Source organism: Xenopus laevis, chromosome 2L, assembly GCF_017654675.1.
Source record: "Xenopus laevis strain J_2021 chromosome 2L, Xenopus_laevis_v10.1, whole genome shotgun sequence".
NCBI lineage: Eukaryota > Metazoa > Chordata > Amphibia > Anura > Pipidae > Xenopus > Xenopus laevis.
Window position 1 is genome coordinate 160,601,245 of NC_054373.1, and position 20,943 is coordinate 160,622,187.

The 20,943-nt window shown below is 40.4% G+C and overlaps 1 protein-coding gene across 2 annotated transcripts in view; it reads left to right on the top strand.

Annotated features, from left to right (window-relative positions):
* smad9.L (SMAD family member 9 L homeolog) overlaps positions 1-20,943 on the top strand; it is a 31,694-nt gene that overhangs the window by 4,064 nt on the left and 6,687 nt on the right. Inside the window, exons 2-6 of one of the 2 annotated variants that reach the window (XM_018244720.2) lie at positions 13,167-13,750; positions 15,425-15,685; positions 15,923-16,027; positions 17,330-17,551; positions 19,503-19,759. In XM_018244720.2, the coding sequence (XP_018100209.1) occupies positions 13,339-13,750; positions 15,425-15,685; positions 15,923-16,027; positions 17,330-17,551; positions 19,503-19,759 (1,257 nt within the window). In that variant the 5' untranslated portion in view covers positions 13,167-13,338. 2 annotated transcript variants of the gene reach the window in all.

Sequence of the window (20,943 nt, forward strand, 5' to 3'; positions counted from 1 at the left end):
AAATCTGCCTGTGTGCCCTGACCCTTAAGGTTTTGTGGGTTAGATTGTGTGTGTGGGGTTGAGTTATTCCTGAGCTGTACATCACTATTACATAGCAGCACATGTTAAAGAGACAGAGGGGTACCTGCCACGGAGAGGTGAAACACGCGTTTTCAAGTGGCGTGTGCTACATAGGGGAGTGTAATCAAAGCATATCACCTACTTTAGGGCAATGACACAAGGAGCAATCTGCAGGGGGTAGTGGGCAAATGGATCGCTATTTGCAGCTCATAGGATTGAGATAATATGGGTTATTTACTCAGTGCAGCACAAAGTATAAATATGGCCGCAATCCATGATGTTTTCTGCACTTAGCACACTGTCCTCGATTTGCAGTCACCCCATAGATACAACAATTCCTGTGACCCATTCCCTAACTGACCGGGGGATCTATCGCGCAAATAAAATTTAATATGAGCTTCCTCATACTGAAATATGAAACTTTCTAAATACAATCTATTATATATTCTGCATAGTTTCTAAAAAAATAATAAAGTTTATCTTCACTATTCCTCTTATATCTTATAGGGGGGGGGATTCCTTTCCTAGCAGATGTATTAGAGCTCATTCAAATAACTGATTCCAGCACAAATAAAATCTAACAAAATAATTGCCTTTTACACAAATCCTGCATGTAGAGAGACATGGGGTATATTTATCCAAGAGTGAAGTTAACGATCTCCACAGTCTCCACAGAGTGAAATTCCGCCACTCTCCATTCATTTCAACAAATGCTGTGAGAAATAGTGGAGATAAAGTACTGTGTGTATCTCTAACCTGTTATAAGTTAAAGGATAAGTAAACCTTTCAGATAAGTGAATGTAAAATTGATCATAGTACTATTCTAAGACATTTTGCAATGTACAGTCATTATTTTATTTTTTTTAATTCCAAGATATTAAGGGATACATGTACTGTTAATATGGATGGATATTGTTACAACAGTGCCACCTGTTGATCAGTTTCTGACCATTCTGAGCACCTTGTAGTCAAGGAAGTTGTCAAGAGAAAGAAAGAGGCTGCTCCGATGTTCTTCTGGTTAGGAACGATTCGAGAAAGGTTTCTAATTTTTTTCCTAACGCCATCTTTCTTTCTCTTGACAACTTCTTTGACTACTTGGTGGTCAGAAACTGACCAGCAGGCGGAGCTGTTGTAACAAAATAAATTCATATTAACAGTACATGTATCCCTTAATATCTTGGAATTACAAAAAAATGAATAAAGAATGTACATTGCAAAAGTTCTTAGAATAGCACCCTCGTCAAATTTACATTTACTTATTTTAAAGGTTTATTTATCCTTTAAGTAAGTTATTGGACCGGAGAGTGCAGCTTGAACCGGAATAGTCCAAAACCACCACTGTAAAGAATTGAACTTGAGGAACGTCTAAAGGTTTTCATTTAAAACTGGTAACAAAGTGACTCACCCACATTCATAAGGAGCCGTCATGGTAATTCAACCCGGTCTGGTATGACGGCATATTCCTCTAATAATTTACAGTAGTGTCAAAGCAAGTCTGGAGTTACTGCATACGCCTCCAAGAATTTACAGGACCAAAGATTTCGGACCCTGTTACAGTTTATTCCTGTAAGAATTTACAATAACGTCAAATCAAGTCTGGTTTATATATAGCATTATCCTCTGTGAATTTACAGTAGCGAGGAATACAGACAGTATTACACAATATTCCCCTAAGAATTCACAGTAATGTCAAGCAAGTCTGCTGTTACAGCTTATTCCTGAGTTTACTGTAGTGTCATTGCAGGTCTTTGCTTATCCTCAAGGATTTACATTGCTGAAAAAACATATATATGAGGTTGTAGTATATTCCTCTAAGGATTCACAGTACCAAAGTGTTACAGTATATTCTCTTAAGAATGTAAAAGTCCTTAAAATACAGATGGTGCTACGATGTATCCCTCTAAGAATTTACATTACTAAAACATACAGACTGTATTACAACATTTGCTCCAAGCATCTATAGTACTGAAGAATTTTTACAGTGTATTCCAATTCACCTTTGAGTTAACTTTTAGTATGATGTAGAGAGGGATATTCTGAGATGATTTACAATTGGTTTTCATTTTTTATTATTTGTGGTTATTGAGTTATTTAGCTTTTTATTTAGCAGCTCTCCAGTTTGCAATTTCAGCAGTCTGGTTACTTGGGTCCAAATTAGGGATGCACCGAATCCAGGATTCTGCCTTTTTCAGCAGGATTCGGATTCGGCCGAATCCTTCTGCCGGCTAACCAAATCCTAATTTGCATATGCAAATGGTTATGCAAATTAGGGGCGGGATGGAAATTGCATGACTTTTTGTGACAAAACAAAGAGGTAAAAAATGTTTTCCCCTTCCCACCCCTAATTAGCATATGCAAATTAGGGTTTGGATTCAGTTCGGTATTCAGCCGAATCTCTCGCAAAGGATTCGGGGGTTCGGCCGAATCCAAAATAGTGGATTCGGTGCATCCCTAGTCCAAATTCCCCTAGCATCCATGCATTGATTTGAATAGGAGACTGGAATATGAATAGGAGAGGCCTGAATGGAATGATGAGTAATAAAAAGAAAAGTAGCAATAACAAAAAATGATTTGCTATACAGAGCATTTGTTTTTTTAGATGGGGTCAGTGACCCGCATTTGAAAGCTGAAAAGAGTCAGAAGAAGAAGAAGGCAAAAAATTCAGAAACTATAAAAAAAAAGAAAAAATGAAAAGTAGCTTAGAATTAGCCATTCTATAACATACTAAAAGTTAAGTTAATGGTGAAACACACCATCAACAACCACCAAACTTGAATCGTGAAAATTTGACTTAAATGTGTGTCAATTGTAGCCGGTGTCGGCAATTTTGACACGTCAGTTTCGACGCTGTCGAGTTGTCGCCATCGTCAAAAATCTAGTTTCGCTAATTTTTAACTGTTTCGCGAATTTCGCAGAACAAGTCATGCTGGGGGGAATATGTAGAAATCACATTACATAGCTGTTTTTAGTGCTGATTTAACCATAAAATCACTCCATAGATCATTCCTTGTTGCTGAATCAGAGCTTTTGGGGGGGGGGTCAGTCTGGTGAGCAGTGATTCATGGCCCATCTGTTATTTACAGCAGTGTAGTAAGGTTAACCCCTCCATTGGCTTCTAGACGCAACCACGAGTTACAGTTTATACACAAAGTCAGCTAGGAAAGTTACAGCAATTACAAATAATATTGTGCATTAATTCATGAAGCAATATATATTTAACATAAAACAAAAGGCAGTAAACATGAGATTAGATTCTGGTTAACATTTGTATCAAATGCTCTATATTCTCAGCCAATCAATTTAAATCAATCATTAAAGGAACAGTACAGGTATGAGAATGCTTTGGACCTGGGGCTTTCCGGATAAGGGATCTTTTCTTAATTTGTATCATCGTACTCAAGGTACAGTTTAATAATTACAGAGAAAAAGCAAATATGGGTTTCATAAAAGGGGTTGTTCACCTCCTTAACACTTTTTCCAGTTAATTTGTTTTCAGATTGTTCTCCATAAACAAAGACTTTTTTAATTGCTTTCTATATTTTATTCTTTACCATTTCCCCAAAATTAAAGTTTAATGTTTGTCTGTGGTGTTTCAGTCTGGCAGCTCAGTGATCCAGGAGCAGATTCTGAACTGTTACAATTTGCTACATTAGTGGATACATTTTTCAGCAGCATCTGTGGAAGATTAGCAATTATTGTATCAATTCTAACAGTTGCCTTTAATGAAAATCAGGGATTCTGCTCAGCAGGGACAAAGATAAGAAATGTATCAACTAAATGTATCCATTAAGAACAGTCTACAGGGTCAGCGACCCCCCTCCCGCTTTAGAAGGTGAAAAATGATTATTATTAGAAAAACAATTACACATGGAAAATAGAAAGTAATTGGAAAAAGTCTTCATTGCTGGTAAACTACCTGAAACCAACTGAACTGAAAAAAGTGTTTGAAGCCAAACAACCCCTTTAAAATGGAGTCTGTGGGAGGTGACCTTGTACTTTGTAGATTTCTGGATAAGAAGTTTTCGGATAATGGATCCTAAACCTTTACAGTGTGGACCCAGACTTTGCCAAGGACCAAATATTTCCCAGTTGGGAAAATAACCTTAAAGCAAAAAATGTACTGGGTGCTCAGCAATTTATTAAGATCACAAACTTAAAAATCAGTGGCTGGCCAGCCTAATCGAATCCATTTAAACTAGTACGGAGATACCCAATAAGAGCAGCCCATAATGTTACCTGTAATAGCAGAAACGGAAGCTTTCAACAAAAGATTCTCATACAGAATACAACCTAGGGCAGATTTATTAAAGGTGAAATTCAGCAACGGCACTTTGTATTGTAAAGTGGTGGATGGACTGAGATCGCTAGTACATGGATGCACAAGGCAGTTTTAGGGGGTTATTTACTAAAACCTGAATTTAACTCATATTTTATTTTTTTTTAAAAATGACCAAACTCTTATTTCAGCTTATTTCTTAATAAAATACTCAATTTAATCAGATCGCAGAAAAAATTGTGGGGAAACCCAAAATCGCTTGGATTTTTCAGACTATCTCTTAAATTGCTCTAATTTTTCAGGCCTCTTTTGCCAGAAGACCTTGGAAAAGTTGGCTTTTCGGGCTAAACCCAGTGCAGACCATGAAAACATCAAATTGAAATAGATGCCTCTCCCATTGACTTATACAGGACCTAGACAGGTCTGAGATGCCTGGGATTTTTGCAGCATCAGGGTATAATAAATCACTAAAAAGTTTTTTCCTCTAAAAATTTGAGTTTCCTAGTGAAAAAAACTCCTTTTTTGAGATTTTAACATTCTGATTTTTAATAGATAACCCCCTTAAAGTTACATTTACTGCTCATAGAGCATCTCCGTCAGTAGGAAGAGGCCAAAAGCAGGAGCTTTTCTGATTGGATCAGCAATGAGTGCCCTAAAACTGCAAAATGAGTCAATCCTATATTTATATCCATTCCTTTGCTCATACACAGTTCTAAATAGAGACTACTGTTCTTAGACATAAGGTCCTTGAAGAAACGTGACAGGATCCTCTAAACTGACTTACCAAATGGGAGGTTTTGATCTCCATACAATGAGCCTTCCTTGCCTTTTGCCCGTGACTATGTGCCCAAGGACTTTCCTGTATATATTCTCATGTGAATGCTTCCTCTTCTATTCTAGCCAGGCAGAGGAGATTGATGGCTGTTTCAAAATGTAAATATACCATGTCAAAAGCTAATTGGCTCCTGAAACATTACTGAAATATACTGCCCAAACGGACAACTCTTAGAATAACTTAAATAAGGCTTTTCCCCCGGAGGTCCATAGGCTGGATATGGTGCTTTCACTTAAAAGGCTAGTCAACCCCAAAAAAAAAAAAATGCCAATAAAAGAAAACATAATTCTAAGCAACTTTCTTATATACATTTATTAAAAAATCCCAGTGCTTTTAAAGTTATTTGTAAAAACAATTGCTATTGAAAGCAGCATCTGCTTAACTCCTGGTTGTTACTTTAATAATGTTGCAAAAGTCTTAGTTCCCCAGCAACAAAGACGTGTCTGTTAATCAGCTGCCTTGTCTTACATTGTATCAACAGTCTGAGACACCAGGACAGAGAATAGAAAGGGACAGACACTGCTTTCAATAGTAATATGTATACAACTTAAAGCACACAATTTGTAAAGAATGTCTATTGCAAAGTTGCTTAAAATTATGTTTTCTTTATTTGCTTTGCTTTTTTTTTTTGGGTTAACATCCCCTTAAAGGTAGTATCTATCTATCTATCTATCTATCTATCTTATCTATCTATCTATCTATCTATCTATCTATCTATCTATCTATCTATCTATCTATCTATCTATCTATCTATCTATCTATCTATCTATCTATCTATTTGCCTATCATCTGTCTGTTTTGTCTATCTATCATATATCTATCATCTATCTATTTATATATCGATCATCTATCTATCTATCTATCATCTATCTATCTATCATCTATCTATTTATATATCTATCATCTATCTGTATGACTATCTGTCATCTATCTATTCTATCGATTTATCTATCATCTGTCTGTCTATCATCTATCTATTTATTTATCAATCAATCATCTATCTATTCTATATATTTATATATCTATCTATCATATATCTATCTATCATCTATCTATCTACCGTCTATCAATCATCAATCAATCATCTATTTATCTGTCTATCATCTGTCTGTTTTGTCATCTATCATATATCTATCTCACTATCTATCATCTATCTATCTACCGTCTTATCTATCTATCTATCTATCTATCTATCTATCTATCTATCTATCTATCTATCTATCTGTCATCTATCTGTCATCTATCTATTCTATCGATTTATCTATCTATTCTATTTATCTATCATCTCTATATCTATCTATCTATCTATCTATCTATCTATCTATCTATCTATCTATCTATCTATCTATCTATCTATCTATCTATCTATCTATCTATATATCTATCATCTATTCTATCCAGGGGCGTAACTACAGAGGAAGTAAACCCTGCTGCTGCAGGGGAGCCCAGGAAGTATAGGGCCCCCATGAGGCCCCCATTCATAAGCAATTTCAGTATTATTGGTAACACAGGTAAACCTCTAGATATTTTGGGGCTTGAAAAATAATTTGCTGTGGGGCCCTGTAATATCTATTCTATCTATCATCCATCTATTCTATTTATCAATTTATCTGTCTTATCTATCTATCTATCTATCTATCTATCTATCTATCTATCTATCTATCTATCTATCTACTATTTATCAACTCTAGACAACTGCAGTTTTTTTCAACAAACCTAGTGATTCTATTAATTGGGGGCTTTCCTTGTCCTTGCATTTTTTGTGCAAATCAGGTGATTGAGATAAGGGCGTCATCTGTATTTGTAGCTCATGTAAGTGCATCTGTGCATGGAACTCACCTTTCTGTGTCACCGTGGGAAGGTGTTTATATTGCCCCAGAGGTTGAGTTTAAAGTATTTTCGCAAAATAAGCCCCAGGCTTTCATGGGAAAGAATTGTAAGCAGTGCTGGCTTTGTTCTGCATTACTCGGTCCCATGCCTGGCAGACAGTAGCTGGGGGGGAGGCGGAGGATGAGGGACACACATTGTTGTGGTTAAGAAATAGCATTGTGACAGTTTGTTTTTCTCTTACAATTTATTGTTATTTATTTACTTTTATTCGTTGGTATGAGCGATTCTGCAGAACTTACTCACTATAGTGATATTCAGGCTATTGTCTGCATGTGTATTCCAGGCTGAAAAGAGTGTGGGTGAGGTGCTTTCATTAGGGATGCACTGAATCCAGGATTCCGTTCAGGATTCAGCCAGGATTCGGCCTTTTCAGCAGGATTCGGATTCAGCCGAATTCTTATGCCCGCAGGACCAAATCCTAATTTGCATATGCAAATTAGGGGCAGGAGGGAAATTGCTTGACTTTTTGTCACAAAATAAATAAGTAAAAAATGTTTTCCCCTTCCCACGTCTAATTTGCATATGCAAATTAGGATTCGGTATTTGGCCAAATCTTTCATGAAGGAATGAATCCCTAGTTTTTATTCTAATAATCTCTGTTTCTCAATATTGCTATTTAAGAAATATGAGGGTTTATTTAGTAAAGGAATAAATAATCTCTCCCTACTATACCTGCTATCCCACAGTCACACTCCCTTCCCAGAGACTATTATCCCACTGATACTATAGGCACCATCTCTCCCTACTATACCTGCTATCCCACAGTCACACTCCCTTCCCAGAGACTATTATTCCACTGTTACTATAGGCACCATCTCTCCCTACTATACCTGCTATCCCACAGCCACACTCCCTTCCCAGAGACTATTATCACACTGTTACTATAGGCACAATCTCTCCCTACTATACCTGCTATCCCACAGTCACACTCCCTTCCCAGAGACTATTATTCCACTGTTACTATAGGCACCATCTCTCCCTACTATACCTGCTATCCCACAGCCACACTCCCTTCCCAGAGACTATTATCACACTGTTACTATAGGCACAATCTCTCCCTACTATACCTGCTATCCCACAGCCACAGTCCCTTCCCAGAGACTATTATCCCCACTGTTACTATAGACACCATCTCTCCCTACTATACCTGCTATCCCACAGTCACACTCCCTTCCCAGAGACTATTATCACACTGTTACTATAGGCACAATCTCTCCCTACTATACCTGCTATCCCACAGTCACACTCCCTTCCCAGAGACTGTTATCACACTGTTACTATAGACACCATCTCTCCCTACTATACCTGCTATCCCACAGTCACACTCCCTTCCCAGAGACTATTATCACACTGTTACTATAGGCACAATCTCTCCCTACTATACCTGCTATCCCACAGCCACAGTCCCTTCCCAGAGACTATTATCCCCACTGTTACTATAGACACCATCTCTCCCTACTATACCTGCTATCCCACAGCCACAGTCCCTTCCCAGAGACTATTATTACACTGTTACTATAGACACCATCTCTCCCTACTATACCTGCTATCCCACAGTCATACTCCCTTCCTAGAGACTATTATCCACTGTAACTATAAGCACCATCTCTCCCTACTATACCTGCTATCCCACAGTCACACTCCCTTCCCAGAGACTATTATTCCACTGTTACTATAGGCACCATCTCTCCCTACTATACCTGCTATCCCACAGTCACACTCCCTTCCCAGAGACTATTATCACACTGTTACTATAGGCACAATCTCTCCCTACTATACCTGCTATCCCACAGCCACAGTCCCTTCCCAGAGACTATTATCCCCACTGTTACTATAGACACCATCTCTCCCTACTATACCTGCTATCCCACAGTCACACTCCCTTCCCAGAGACTATTATCACACTGTTACTATAGGCACAATCTCTCCCTACTATACCTGCTATCCCACAGTCACACTCCCTTCCCAGAGACTATTATCACACTGTTACTATAGACACCATCTCTCCCTACTATACCTGCTATCCCACAGTCACACTCCCTTCCCAGAGACTATTATCACACTGTTACTATAGGCACAATCTCTCCCTACTATACCTGCTATCCCACAGCCACAGTCCCTTCCCAGAGACTATTATCCCCACTGTTACTATAGACACCATCTCTCCCTACTATACCTGCTATCCCACAGCCACAGTCCCTTCCCAGAGACTATTATTACACTGTTACTATAGACACCATCTCTCCCTACTATACCTGCTATTCCACAGTCATACTCCCTTCCTAGAGACTATTATCCACTGTAACTATAGGCACCATCTCTCCCTACTATACCTGCTATCCCACAGTCACACTCCCTTCCCAGAGACTATTATTCCACTGTTACTATAGGCACCATCTCTCCCTACTATACCTGCTATCCCACAGTCACACTCCCTTCCCAGAGACTATTATCACACTGTTACTATAGGCACAATCTCTCCCTACTATACCTGCTATCCCACAGCCACAGTCCCTTCCCAGAGACTATTATCCCCACTGTTACTATAGACACCATCTCTCCCTACTATACCTGCTATCCCACAGCCACAGTCCCTTCCCAGAGACTATTATTACACTTACTATAGGCACCATCTCTCCCTACTATACCTGCTATCCCACAGCCACAGTCCCTTCCCAGAGACTATTATCCCCACTGTTACTATAGACACCATCTCTCCCTACTATACCTGCTATCCCACAGCCACACTCCCTTCCCAGAGACTATTATCACACTGTTACTATAGGCACCATCTCTCCCTACTATACCTGCTATCCCACAGTCACAGTCCCTTCCCAGAGACTATTATTACACTTACTATAGGCACAATCTCTCCCTACTATACCTGCTATGCCACAGTCCCTTCCCAGAGACTATTATCCCCACTGTTACTATAGACACCATCTCTCCCTACTATACCTGCTATCCCACAGCCACAGTCCCTTCCCAGAGACTATTATTACACTTACTATAGGCACAATCTCTCCCTACTATACCTGCTATCCCACAGCCACAGTCCCTTCCCAGAGACTATTATCCCCACTGTTACTATAGACACCATCTCTCCCTACTATACCTGCTATCCCACAGCCACACTCCCTTCCCAGAGACTATTATTCCACTGATACTATAGGCACCATCTCTCCCTACTATACCTGCTATCCCACAGCCACACTCCCTTCCCAGAGACTATTATCACACTGTTACTATAGGCACCATCTCTCCCTACTATACCTGCTATCCCACAGCCACAGTCCCTTCCCAGAGACTATTATCCCCACTGTTACTATAGACACCATCTCTCCCTACTATACCTGCTATCCCACAGTCACACTCCCTTCCCAGAGACTATTATCACACTGTTACTATAGGCACAATCTCTCCCTACTATACCTGCTATCCCACAGTCACACTCCCTTCCCAGAGACTATTATCACACTGTTACTATAGACACCATCTCTCCCTACTATACCTGCTATCCCACAGTCACACTCCCTTCCCAGAGACTATTATCACACTGTTACTATAGGCACAATCTCTCCCTACTATACCTGCTATCCCACAGCCACAGTCCCTTCCCAGAGACTATTATCCCCACTGTTACTATAGACACCATCTCTCCCTACTATACCTGCTATCCCACAGCCACAGTCCCTTCCCAGAGACTATTATTACACTGTTACTATAGACACCATCTCTCCCTACTATACCTGCTATCCCACAGTCATACTCCCTTCCTAGAGACTATTATCCACTGTAACTATAGGCACCATCTCTCCCTACTATACCTGCTATCCCACAGTCACACTCCCTTCCCAGAGACTATTATTCCACTGTTACTATAGGCACCATCTCTCCCTACTATACCTGCTATCCCACAGTCACACTCCCTTCCCAGAGACTATTATCACACTGTTACTATAGGCACAATCTCTCCCTACTATACCTGCTATCCCACAGCCACAGTCCCTTCCCAGAGACTATTATCCCCACTGTTGCTATAGACACCATCTCTCCCTACTATACCTGCTATCCCACAGCCACAGTCCCTTCCCAGAGACTATTATTACACTTACTATAGGCACCATCTCTCCCTACTATACCTGCTATCCCACAGCCACAGTCCCTTCCCAGAGACTATTATCCCCACTGTTACTATAGACACCATCTCTCCCTACTATACCTGCTATCCCACAGCCACACTCCCTTCTTAGAGACTATTATCACACTGTTACTATAGACACCATCTCTCCCTACTATACCTGCTATCCCACAGCCACAGTCCCTTCCCAGAGACTATAATTCCACTGTTACTATAGGCACCATCTCTCCCTACTATACCTGCTATCCCACAGTCACACTCCCTTCCCAGAGACTATTATCACACTGTTACTATAGGCACAATCTCTCCCTACTATACCTGCTATCCCACAGTCACACTCCCTTCCCAGAGACTATTATCACACTGTTACTATAGGCACTAACTCTCCCTACTACACCTGCTATCCCACAGTCACACTCCCTTCCCAGAGACTATTATCACACTGTTACTATAGGCACAATCTCTCCCTACTATACCTGCTATCCCACAGCCACAGTCCCTTCCCAGAGACTATTATCCCCACTGTTACTATAGACACCATCTCTCCCTACTATACCTGCTATCCCACAGCCACAGTCCCTTCCCAGAGACTATTATTACACTGTTACTATAGGCACCATCTCTCCCTACTATACCTGCTATCCCACAGTCACACTCCCTTCCCAGAGACTATTATCACACTGTTACTATAGACACCATCTCTCCCTACTATACCTGCTATCCCACAGCCACAGTCCCTTCCCAGAGACTATAATTCCACTGTTACTATAGGCACCATCTCTCCCTACTATACCTGCTATCCCACAGTCACACTCCCTTCCCAGAGACTATTATCACACTGTTACTATAGACACCATCTCTCCCTACTATACCTGCTATCCCACAGTCACACTCCCTTCCCAGAGACTATTATCACACTGTTACTATAGACACCATCTCTCCCTACTATACCTGCTATCCCACAGTCACACTCCCTTCCCAGAGACTATTATCACACTGTTACTATAGGCACTAACTCTCCCTACTATACCTGCTATCCCACAGTCACACTCCCTTCCCAGAGACTATTATCACACTGTTACTATAGGCACTAACTCTCCCTACTATACCTGCTATCCCACAGTCACACTCCCTTCCCAGAGACTATTATCCCACTGTTACTATAGGCACCATCTCTCCCTATTATACCTGCTATCCCACAGTCACACTCCCTTCCCAGAGGAAGGAGTTTATTCTTGAGTGTCTCACTCATCTTATCTACATGTGTTGCTCTGTGAAACCACACTATATGCAGATTTCCTCAGAATATGACAAAAAAGCAATGTAGAGACTTGCATGAACAAAACATCAGTTATAAAAAAAAAACTGTGTAGTATAGAGATCTCTATTAATAGCACACAATGGCTGCTCTTTGGCTTTATCTCTAATTTACACCCTTGGATTTCTTCCCATTAGCACCAGTGCTCTTTATGGTCTCACTGATGTCATCGGCGGGCTATTTATTTGTTCTTTATTAGTTCATGGGGAGGCCAAACTAACCGTTATGTTGCAGGAATGCTTTGTTGATTAATGGACATGTGCCACCTTATATGTAAGTCAGTGCTCCTGTTTGCTTGGGAACGGATGAGAGGGAAAGTTATCTTTAGCTCCTTTTTGTTTTCTATTTTGGTGTTATTTGTCTGTCTATTCTGCATGTAATTAAAATAGTTTTAAGGCAATGCAACAGCTTTGGTTGCACATTCAAGCAGATACAGCTTCAGGTTCCTTGGGGGCTAATTTGGAGGCACAATAATAATGTTTTAATGCTGATATTTTTAGGATATATATATATATATATATATATATATATATATATATATATATATATATATATATATATATATATATATATATATATATATATATAATATATATATATATATTGAGCGTAATACATGTACTATTTATAAATATTTCATTGCTAGGACATATGGCCAGAACCTTGAGAGATGTCTAAATGTTTCCTTGAGACATTTTCCTGGACTCCTTCTGATAAAGAATAAATTGAAGAAGGTGTGCAAGATTCCTTGACGCCTGCACTCGTTGCATCTTTGGCCTCCATCTTGGTTTGATCTGTAGGTAAACACAGCAAATCCAATGCACGCCAGCACTCCCATCAGCTCTTTGTTCTCCTTCACTAGCCCTGCTGTCAAAAGGCTGCTTGGCTGGAAGCAAGGGGACGAAGAAGAAAAATGGGCAGAGAAAGCGGTGGACTCGCTTGTGAAGAAACTGAAGAAGAAGAAAGGGGCAATGGAGGAACTAGAAAGGGCTTTAAGTTGTCCAGGGCAACCTAGTAAATGTGTCACTATCCCACGGTCATTGGATGGGAGGTTACAAGTGTCCCATCGCAAAGGCCTCCCCCATGTCATCTATTGCCGGGTTTGGAGGTGGCCTGATCTGCAGTCTCATCATGAGCTGAAACCAATGGAATGCTGCGAGTTCCCTTTTGGGTCCAAGCAGAAGGACGTGTGCATCAACCCCTACCATTACCGGAGGGTGGAAACACCAGGTGAGCAATTTATGGAGGGGCAGAGAAAGTATCCCCATCTGCATCCAGATTTCTTAATCCAAGTATTTAGAATCAGTAATGGGATTTTTAGGTGACACAATGCCACAAAGTTTCCATTATCTTCTCGTGCTTTTTTTACCTTCTTCTTCTTTTATATTTGTTATAGGGGATCTGTCTGGAACTGACTGGGTAGATTGTATTTACCACATCAACATTTTTATTTAATTTAAACATCTTTTAAGAAAAAATGTTTGGCATATTTATGCTTTATTATTACATTTTCAGAGCTAGACAGATTGTATGAGTCAGTGATAGCATTCTCCCTGTAGCTTAATCATTGAATGAGTCTTTAGGATTACTGGCACGTACTATACTACATATGCCAGATTTTCTGTTGGCTGCAAGTAGTCTTGGCTTGGGAACTGTTCAGGCTCCTTAAGCTCATATTGTAAAACTCCTGCCATTGAGGCACCCATATTAAGCCTGAGTAAAATAAACACATAGATGATTTTTCTCCAATAACCCTTCCAAGGAGTGATACGCTTGAAATGTGGCCCCATGGGAGCAGATAAGATAGGATAGATAGTTTTAACCCGCTTAAAGCAGGAGAACACCCTTTGGTAAAAAAAGAAAAGATTGAATTAGGAAAATGCTTTTAGAATTGATCTGGATAATTAAAATGTATTCAGTTCTGGTCAAAACACATGGCAAGAAAAGTCTGACCTCAGGATTAATGTACATTTCAAATTTAAAGCTAAAGAAAGTAGAAGTGAAAATCAAATAGCATATTGCCATCTGTAAAAAATAAAATTAGTAATGAATGTCTATTGCAAATTTGCTTAAAATTCTGTTTTCTTTATTTGTTTTTCTTTATTTTTTTGGGTTGACAATCCCTTTACAGGTAGCATCATTTATCTATATCTATCTCTCTATTTAATCTGTCTAATCTATCTATCTATATTTTCCCCATAATGTTGCAAAGGGTGTTATTTTGCTGTGTCTTCCATTGGACTTCCATGGTCACTTCTCACATTAGTAAAACATTAAAGTGAATGTCAACCCAAAAAAAAAATATTTTGCCTAATAAGAAAAAGATAATTGTAAGCAATATAACTTTGCAATATACATGCGTTACAATTTCCCTATGGAAAGACTATTGATACGATATAAGACAAGGCAGCTGATTAACAGAACTGTCTTTGCTGCTGGGGAACTAAGACTTTTGCAACATTGTTTAAAAAGTAACAACCAGGAGTTAAGAAAATGCTGCTTTCAATAGCAATTGTTTTTACAAATAACTTTAAAGCACTGAAATGTTTTAATAAATGTATATCAGGAAGTTGCTTAGAATTATGTTTTCTTTCATTAAGAAAATTGTTATTTTGGGATTGACTTGCCCTTTAAGGACTTTGTTATTTGTACATTATAGGCTGATTAATGGACATGTCTTATGTTTTACACGTGCTGCTTTTATTGAGGCTTTTCAATTACTAAGCCTGTAAATCAGAAATTGCACTAAGACATGTTTCATTATTCCCATTTATATGAACACTGTATGAACAAAATGATATTTAAAGGACAATCTCGTTAAAAAAAGAATAGGCGGATAGCAGCATTTTAGCAATATAAATTGAATTTGAATGATATTTTATGGTCTCTATTTTATTAACTTAGTGTTACCGCCGGTGCTTGTTCCAAGACACAGCGAGTTCAACCCACAGCTGAGCCTTCTAGCAAAGTTTCGAAACACCTCGCTGAATAATGAACCACTAATGCCACACAATGCAACTTTCCCGGAGTCTTTCCAGCAGCCCCCATGCACTCCATTCTCTTCCTCACCAAGTAACATCTTCTCTCAGTCCCCGAACACAGTGGGCTATCCAGATTCTCCTAGGAGTTCCACTGACCCAGGAAGCCCCCCGTACCAGATCACAGGTTGGTCACGTTGCATTTAAGTCGATTAAGCCAAACTATGTTTCATTTTAGTTTATGGGATTCGTTTATATACATTTCCTTTGTTTGTAAGAGTACTGAAGATGCCAATGACTTTATGAAGAATTTGTTTGGTAAGCTGCCTATATTGACTAGGCCGAAAAATTCTCAATAGGCTGCAGCAAAACAGTTTTGGTGTTCAATGTATTCATCTATTAATGATTCTTTCTGTATTTGCAGAGACGCCCCCTCCGCCATATAATGCTCCAGACCTTCAAGGGAATCAAAACAGACCAACTGCAGACCCAGCTGAATGCCAGTTAGTTTTGTCAGCACTGAACAGAGGTACACTTATATTTACATACTAGACATTAAGCCCGTTAAATTAACGGGCGCTAGAACATATGTAGTCAAACATTTATAAAAACAGAATTGTTCTAGGTCGGTGAACGGTAACGTATTTACGTTTTTCAGACTATCACCCACAATGGTAAAACATCCCACAGCTCGAGCTGCTCACGCTAGCGTAAATTCGCCAGAGACGGTCCGTGGGGCACATGCGCAGTAGCGCAATCCCACGGACACAGGGACTGGACGCAGAGACACTTCAACTTTATTTTATAGGATTACTGATTCCCACACACAGATCTGATTGTACAGAGAGGAGTCACACACAGATCTGATTGTACAGAGGAGTCACACACAAGTCAGTGGATCACACAGGGAGCTGCAGGAGACTGGGAGTCACGTGGGTGAAGGAGACACATTGGGCCCGGGCCACTCACTGTCCTGTTGTTACTCACACGTGACACTAATAATCTCCCAGGTAACCCCGTGTCTCTCATATCCCTCCTCTCAGACACACGGGCCGCAGCTCATCAGCTGCTTTCCCTCCCCTCACTCCCAGCCTCGTCCCCCACTCTCTCCCGACCCCGCTGACCCCCAGCCCGACGCTCCCGCTCTCTCCCCGCTCCCTGGTACCTTCCCGCTGCTGACAAAGCGAATCTCCACTGTCCGACGCGCTGGCTCCTGCTCAGCACAAAAGGCAAACACGTCGCACATGGAGGCGGCCATGATGGGAGGGGCCGTGACCCCGCCCCAGCTGATCTGCCGTGACCCCGCCCCCAGGCTCAGTTGAGATGGACCGTGACCCGCCCCCCGGATGAGCTGATCTGCCACTGCCTCTTCCTTCCCACGGAGCCCTCCTGTCTGTTACTTCTCTGGACTGTGACTGACGCCTCACACTTACCCTCCTACTTACCGACCCGCCTGCTCCGCTGCTCCGGCCTACACACACAATAGCGGCTCTTGTAGACTTTCCTGCCAACCGGGGCTTTCTCTGAGGCACAAAGGAAAGTCAACCCATAATGGCTAATGGCTATTTATCGCTGTCCCACTTATGCCAGAGACGGTCCGTGGGGCACATGCGCAGTAGCGCAATCCCACGGACACGGACTGGATGCAGAGACACTTGAACTTTATTATATAGGATATGCACTGGGTTCTTACTAATGAGTACTGAATATCAGCCCACTCTGGGCAAAGGAAGGGAATTCAGTACTGTAAAGCTACAGTACAGCTGTAATAACAACTAATTGATTATTTGCGAAAGGTGCCTTTTTATAATTGTACATTTTTGTTTGACAGACTTTCGCCCGGTTTGCTATGAAGAGCCATTGCATTGGTGTTCTGTCGCTTATTATGAACTGAATAATCGAGTAGGGGAGACCTTCCAGGCCTCCGCACGCAGTGTCCTCATCGACGGGTTCACGGACCCCTCCAATAATAAGAACAGGTTCTGCTTAGGACTTCTCTCAAATGTCAACCGCAACTCCACTATTGAAAACACCCGCAGACACATTGGAAAGGGTATGTTTGTCGTGTCCTCTCTGGGCAGCTCGTAGTCTTTCCCCAAACAATACTCTCATTCTTTGTAGAGGAGCAGAAATACACTCCTGGCCTCCTACTGTAAGACTATTGCCTACCCCAGGTCCTAAATTTGCCATCAAGAAAAAAAAAGACTCTAGTTGTGATTAATAATGCTGGTTTCAAAGTTACTAAAAGAAACCTCTCATAGGGAGAGAGGGTGGTTTCATGTTTGGGGAGGCCAATTAAAGCCATTTTCTCCACAGATTCCTTCATAGTATCACAGGCCCCATTTTCATGTATAATACCCCAGAACACATGGCAGCAGGCCCAGACTGGCAATCTGTGAATTCTGGCAAATGCCAGAGGCGCTGCTGTAAGATGCCATAGACTGTCACTATTTATTGAGCCTGCAGGGGGGCCATTTGTGCCTCTCTATACTTGCCAGGCCTTATTATGAATCCCAGTCTGGACCTGTGTGGCTGGATAAATGCAGGGTCAGACTGGGGTGTCCAGGCCAACTGGGACTGCAACCTCAGGGGCCCCTGGTGCCTGCAACCCTCCCCCTGCTGCCTCTGTAAACATCTTTCCTTTTTGGCCGCAATCTGGAGTGTTCAGGTGGAGGGCGCAGAGTTTCCATCAGGGAGCAGGTTTGGGTCGGCAGGGCCTATAAGAGCCGGGTCCACTGGCCCTATTCAGCCCTGCCAGTTTCATGTATAATACCCCGGAACCCATAACAGGATAAATACATTGCTAATTTCATGTAGCTATGCTCAGAATGAATGGGAGCATAAATGCAGTGTTATTGTATATATTAAATTATATCCCTGTACTACATGGCAGGATAAACTCACTGCCAATTCCATGTATAATGCCTAAGTTAACACGTGGCAGGGAAAAAATAGTTCCTGGGTCATATATAATACTTTCTTTGTAGGAATTCTGCCTATACACCCCCTTGTTTGATATAATCCTTATAAACTCCTTCCCCTATCAATATCTTGCAGTTAGATCAAACCTCTATCTCTTAATGTTACAGATTCTAATTTCAAATTAGCCCTGGCAGTAAAAACGCCCCAGCAAGATTCTTTCAGGGTTCCGACAGAATGATTGACTCCCCCGGTTCCCAATAAGACTACCTCCATTCCCACAGCCTTCCTCTATCCAAGAAGACAGGAACAAGTAGGCTCCCCCAATGCAACACTAATAGTGAGGGGCAAATCTGTCCTGTTTTGGTTCACCAAACAATTAGTGAAACCCCGGAAAAATTAGCGAAACACGTTGAAGTCAATGGGCGTCAAAATTATTGTGACGCGTGAAAATTTTTACACAAGCAACAATTTTTACGTCCACAACTTTTCTGTTCAAATGCGTTAAAGTTAATGGGCGTGAAGCATGACAATTTTTACACAAGCGACTTTTTTGTTGCAACAAAATTTTTCGCCGGCAAATTTTTGCAGCAGAAACTATTTGCAGGTGCCGAAATGTGGAAATTTGCCGGGAATAAATTCGCCCATCACTAAACAATACAGATCCAAGCACCCCTCCTACTCATGCTGTGACTGATTTTTTTACTCTGAAAGATAAAAGGCTACATTTATAAAATGATAAAATTAGTCCAAGATGGAAAATCTCTCTTTTTTCCCCAACTTCCCAAATCCATAAAGCTCCTGTTCTGATACAAAATGTAATTTCCAGAGCAGTTAAAGTGCATTTCTTTTCTGACGTGTCCTCGTTTGCTCCTGTTTATTAAGGAACATTAACATTCAGGCAGAAACATTTTTCAACTATGGGAAACTGAAAAAACTGAAATGACATAAAAGTAACAAGTTTCAGTGAATATTCTGTTCAACAGATTTCCCCTTTGCATAAAACCATATTGCTAAGGAAATCTCTTAGATAATAACACAAGTAGGAAACTGTCTTGTAATCCTTTATCGTATGTTGTGCCCAGGGGTCCATCTTTACTACGTGGGCGGAGAGGTGTATGCAGAATGCGTGAGCGACAGCAGCATTTTCGTACAGAGTCGCAACTGCAATTACCAGCACGGCTTCCATCCCTCCACTGTCTGCAAGATCCCCAGTGGCTGCAGCCTGAAGATCTTTAATAACCAACTATTTGCCCAGCTACTTTCCCAGTCCGTTAACCAAGGGTTCGAGGTGGTTTATGAGCTGACGAAAATGTGCACAATTCGTATGAGCTTTGTTAAAGTAAGTAATCACTTTGGCAGGTAAAGTATGACATCACTGCTATTTGCCCGTACTTCTCATTCTGTATTCTCATTCTATGTTGTTCTTTACTCTGCATTGGAAGACTGAGGCTTACTTACACACTCTCTGGACAGTAGGTGGTGCTGTTGCAGAATCTAGCCCCATAATATCTGTTTCTGTACACAAGTAACACTTTTATATTTAATAATATATTTAATTGCTTTTTAATTGGTGCCAAGATATTATATAAAGTTATTGGTTGAGGAGGTCAGTTCTGGACTGAATCAGACCTATATCTTGTTCAGCCCTGAACACCATGCCAGACAGTTAACACTTAAGGGCCCATTTATTAATATTTATTAATATTCGGATTTTTTTTTTTTTACGAATCGTGTTTTTCTCTAAAAATGTGAGTTTCTTTTTAAAAATTTCTCGGAAACTCTAAAATCTGAATTTGGCTCATATTTTATAAAAAAAAACCCCACAAACTCCCATGCCCTATTTTAGCTTATTTATTAATAAAAAAAACCTGAATTTAATCGGATTGTGGAAAAACTCGATAATATCGAGTGAAAACCCAAATCACTCTTAATTTTCTGTTTTTTTCCTGAATTGCTCTAATTTGTCAAGTTTTTACCAGAAAAAAAGTTAGATTTTCGTGCTAAATTCAGCATAGACCACGAAAACTTCAAATTTAGATTGGTGCCTCTCCCATTGACTTATACAGGACCTCGACAGGTCTGAGATGGCGGTTTTCAGATTGGGTCTTTTAACAGCATCAGGGTACAATAAATCTTTAAAAATTTGAGTTTTTTTCCCCACGAACATTTTTAGTTTTTGTCCCAAAAAGCACAAACAGAAAAATTTGAGGTTTAGTAAATAACCCCTAGAAGTAAAAAAACAGGAGTAAAAGCAGGCCCCATAGAAGTCAATGGGAGCTGCGTTGATCCTATAGGGCCTTTTTTTACCAGACTTTTAGAGGTTTTTGGATTTTTTTCTTGTTAGTAATTTTCCGAAAAACTACATTTTTAAGAGGTTTTAGAGATATTTGGATTTTTTTTCAGATCATTCAGCACTTTTTTCCATTCGTACTTTTTATATTCGGATCGTTTTATAACTTTCACAGCATTCGGGATTTTAGAGAAATCGAGTTTACTCGCGGTTTCCAAAACGTATAATACCAC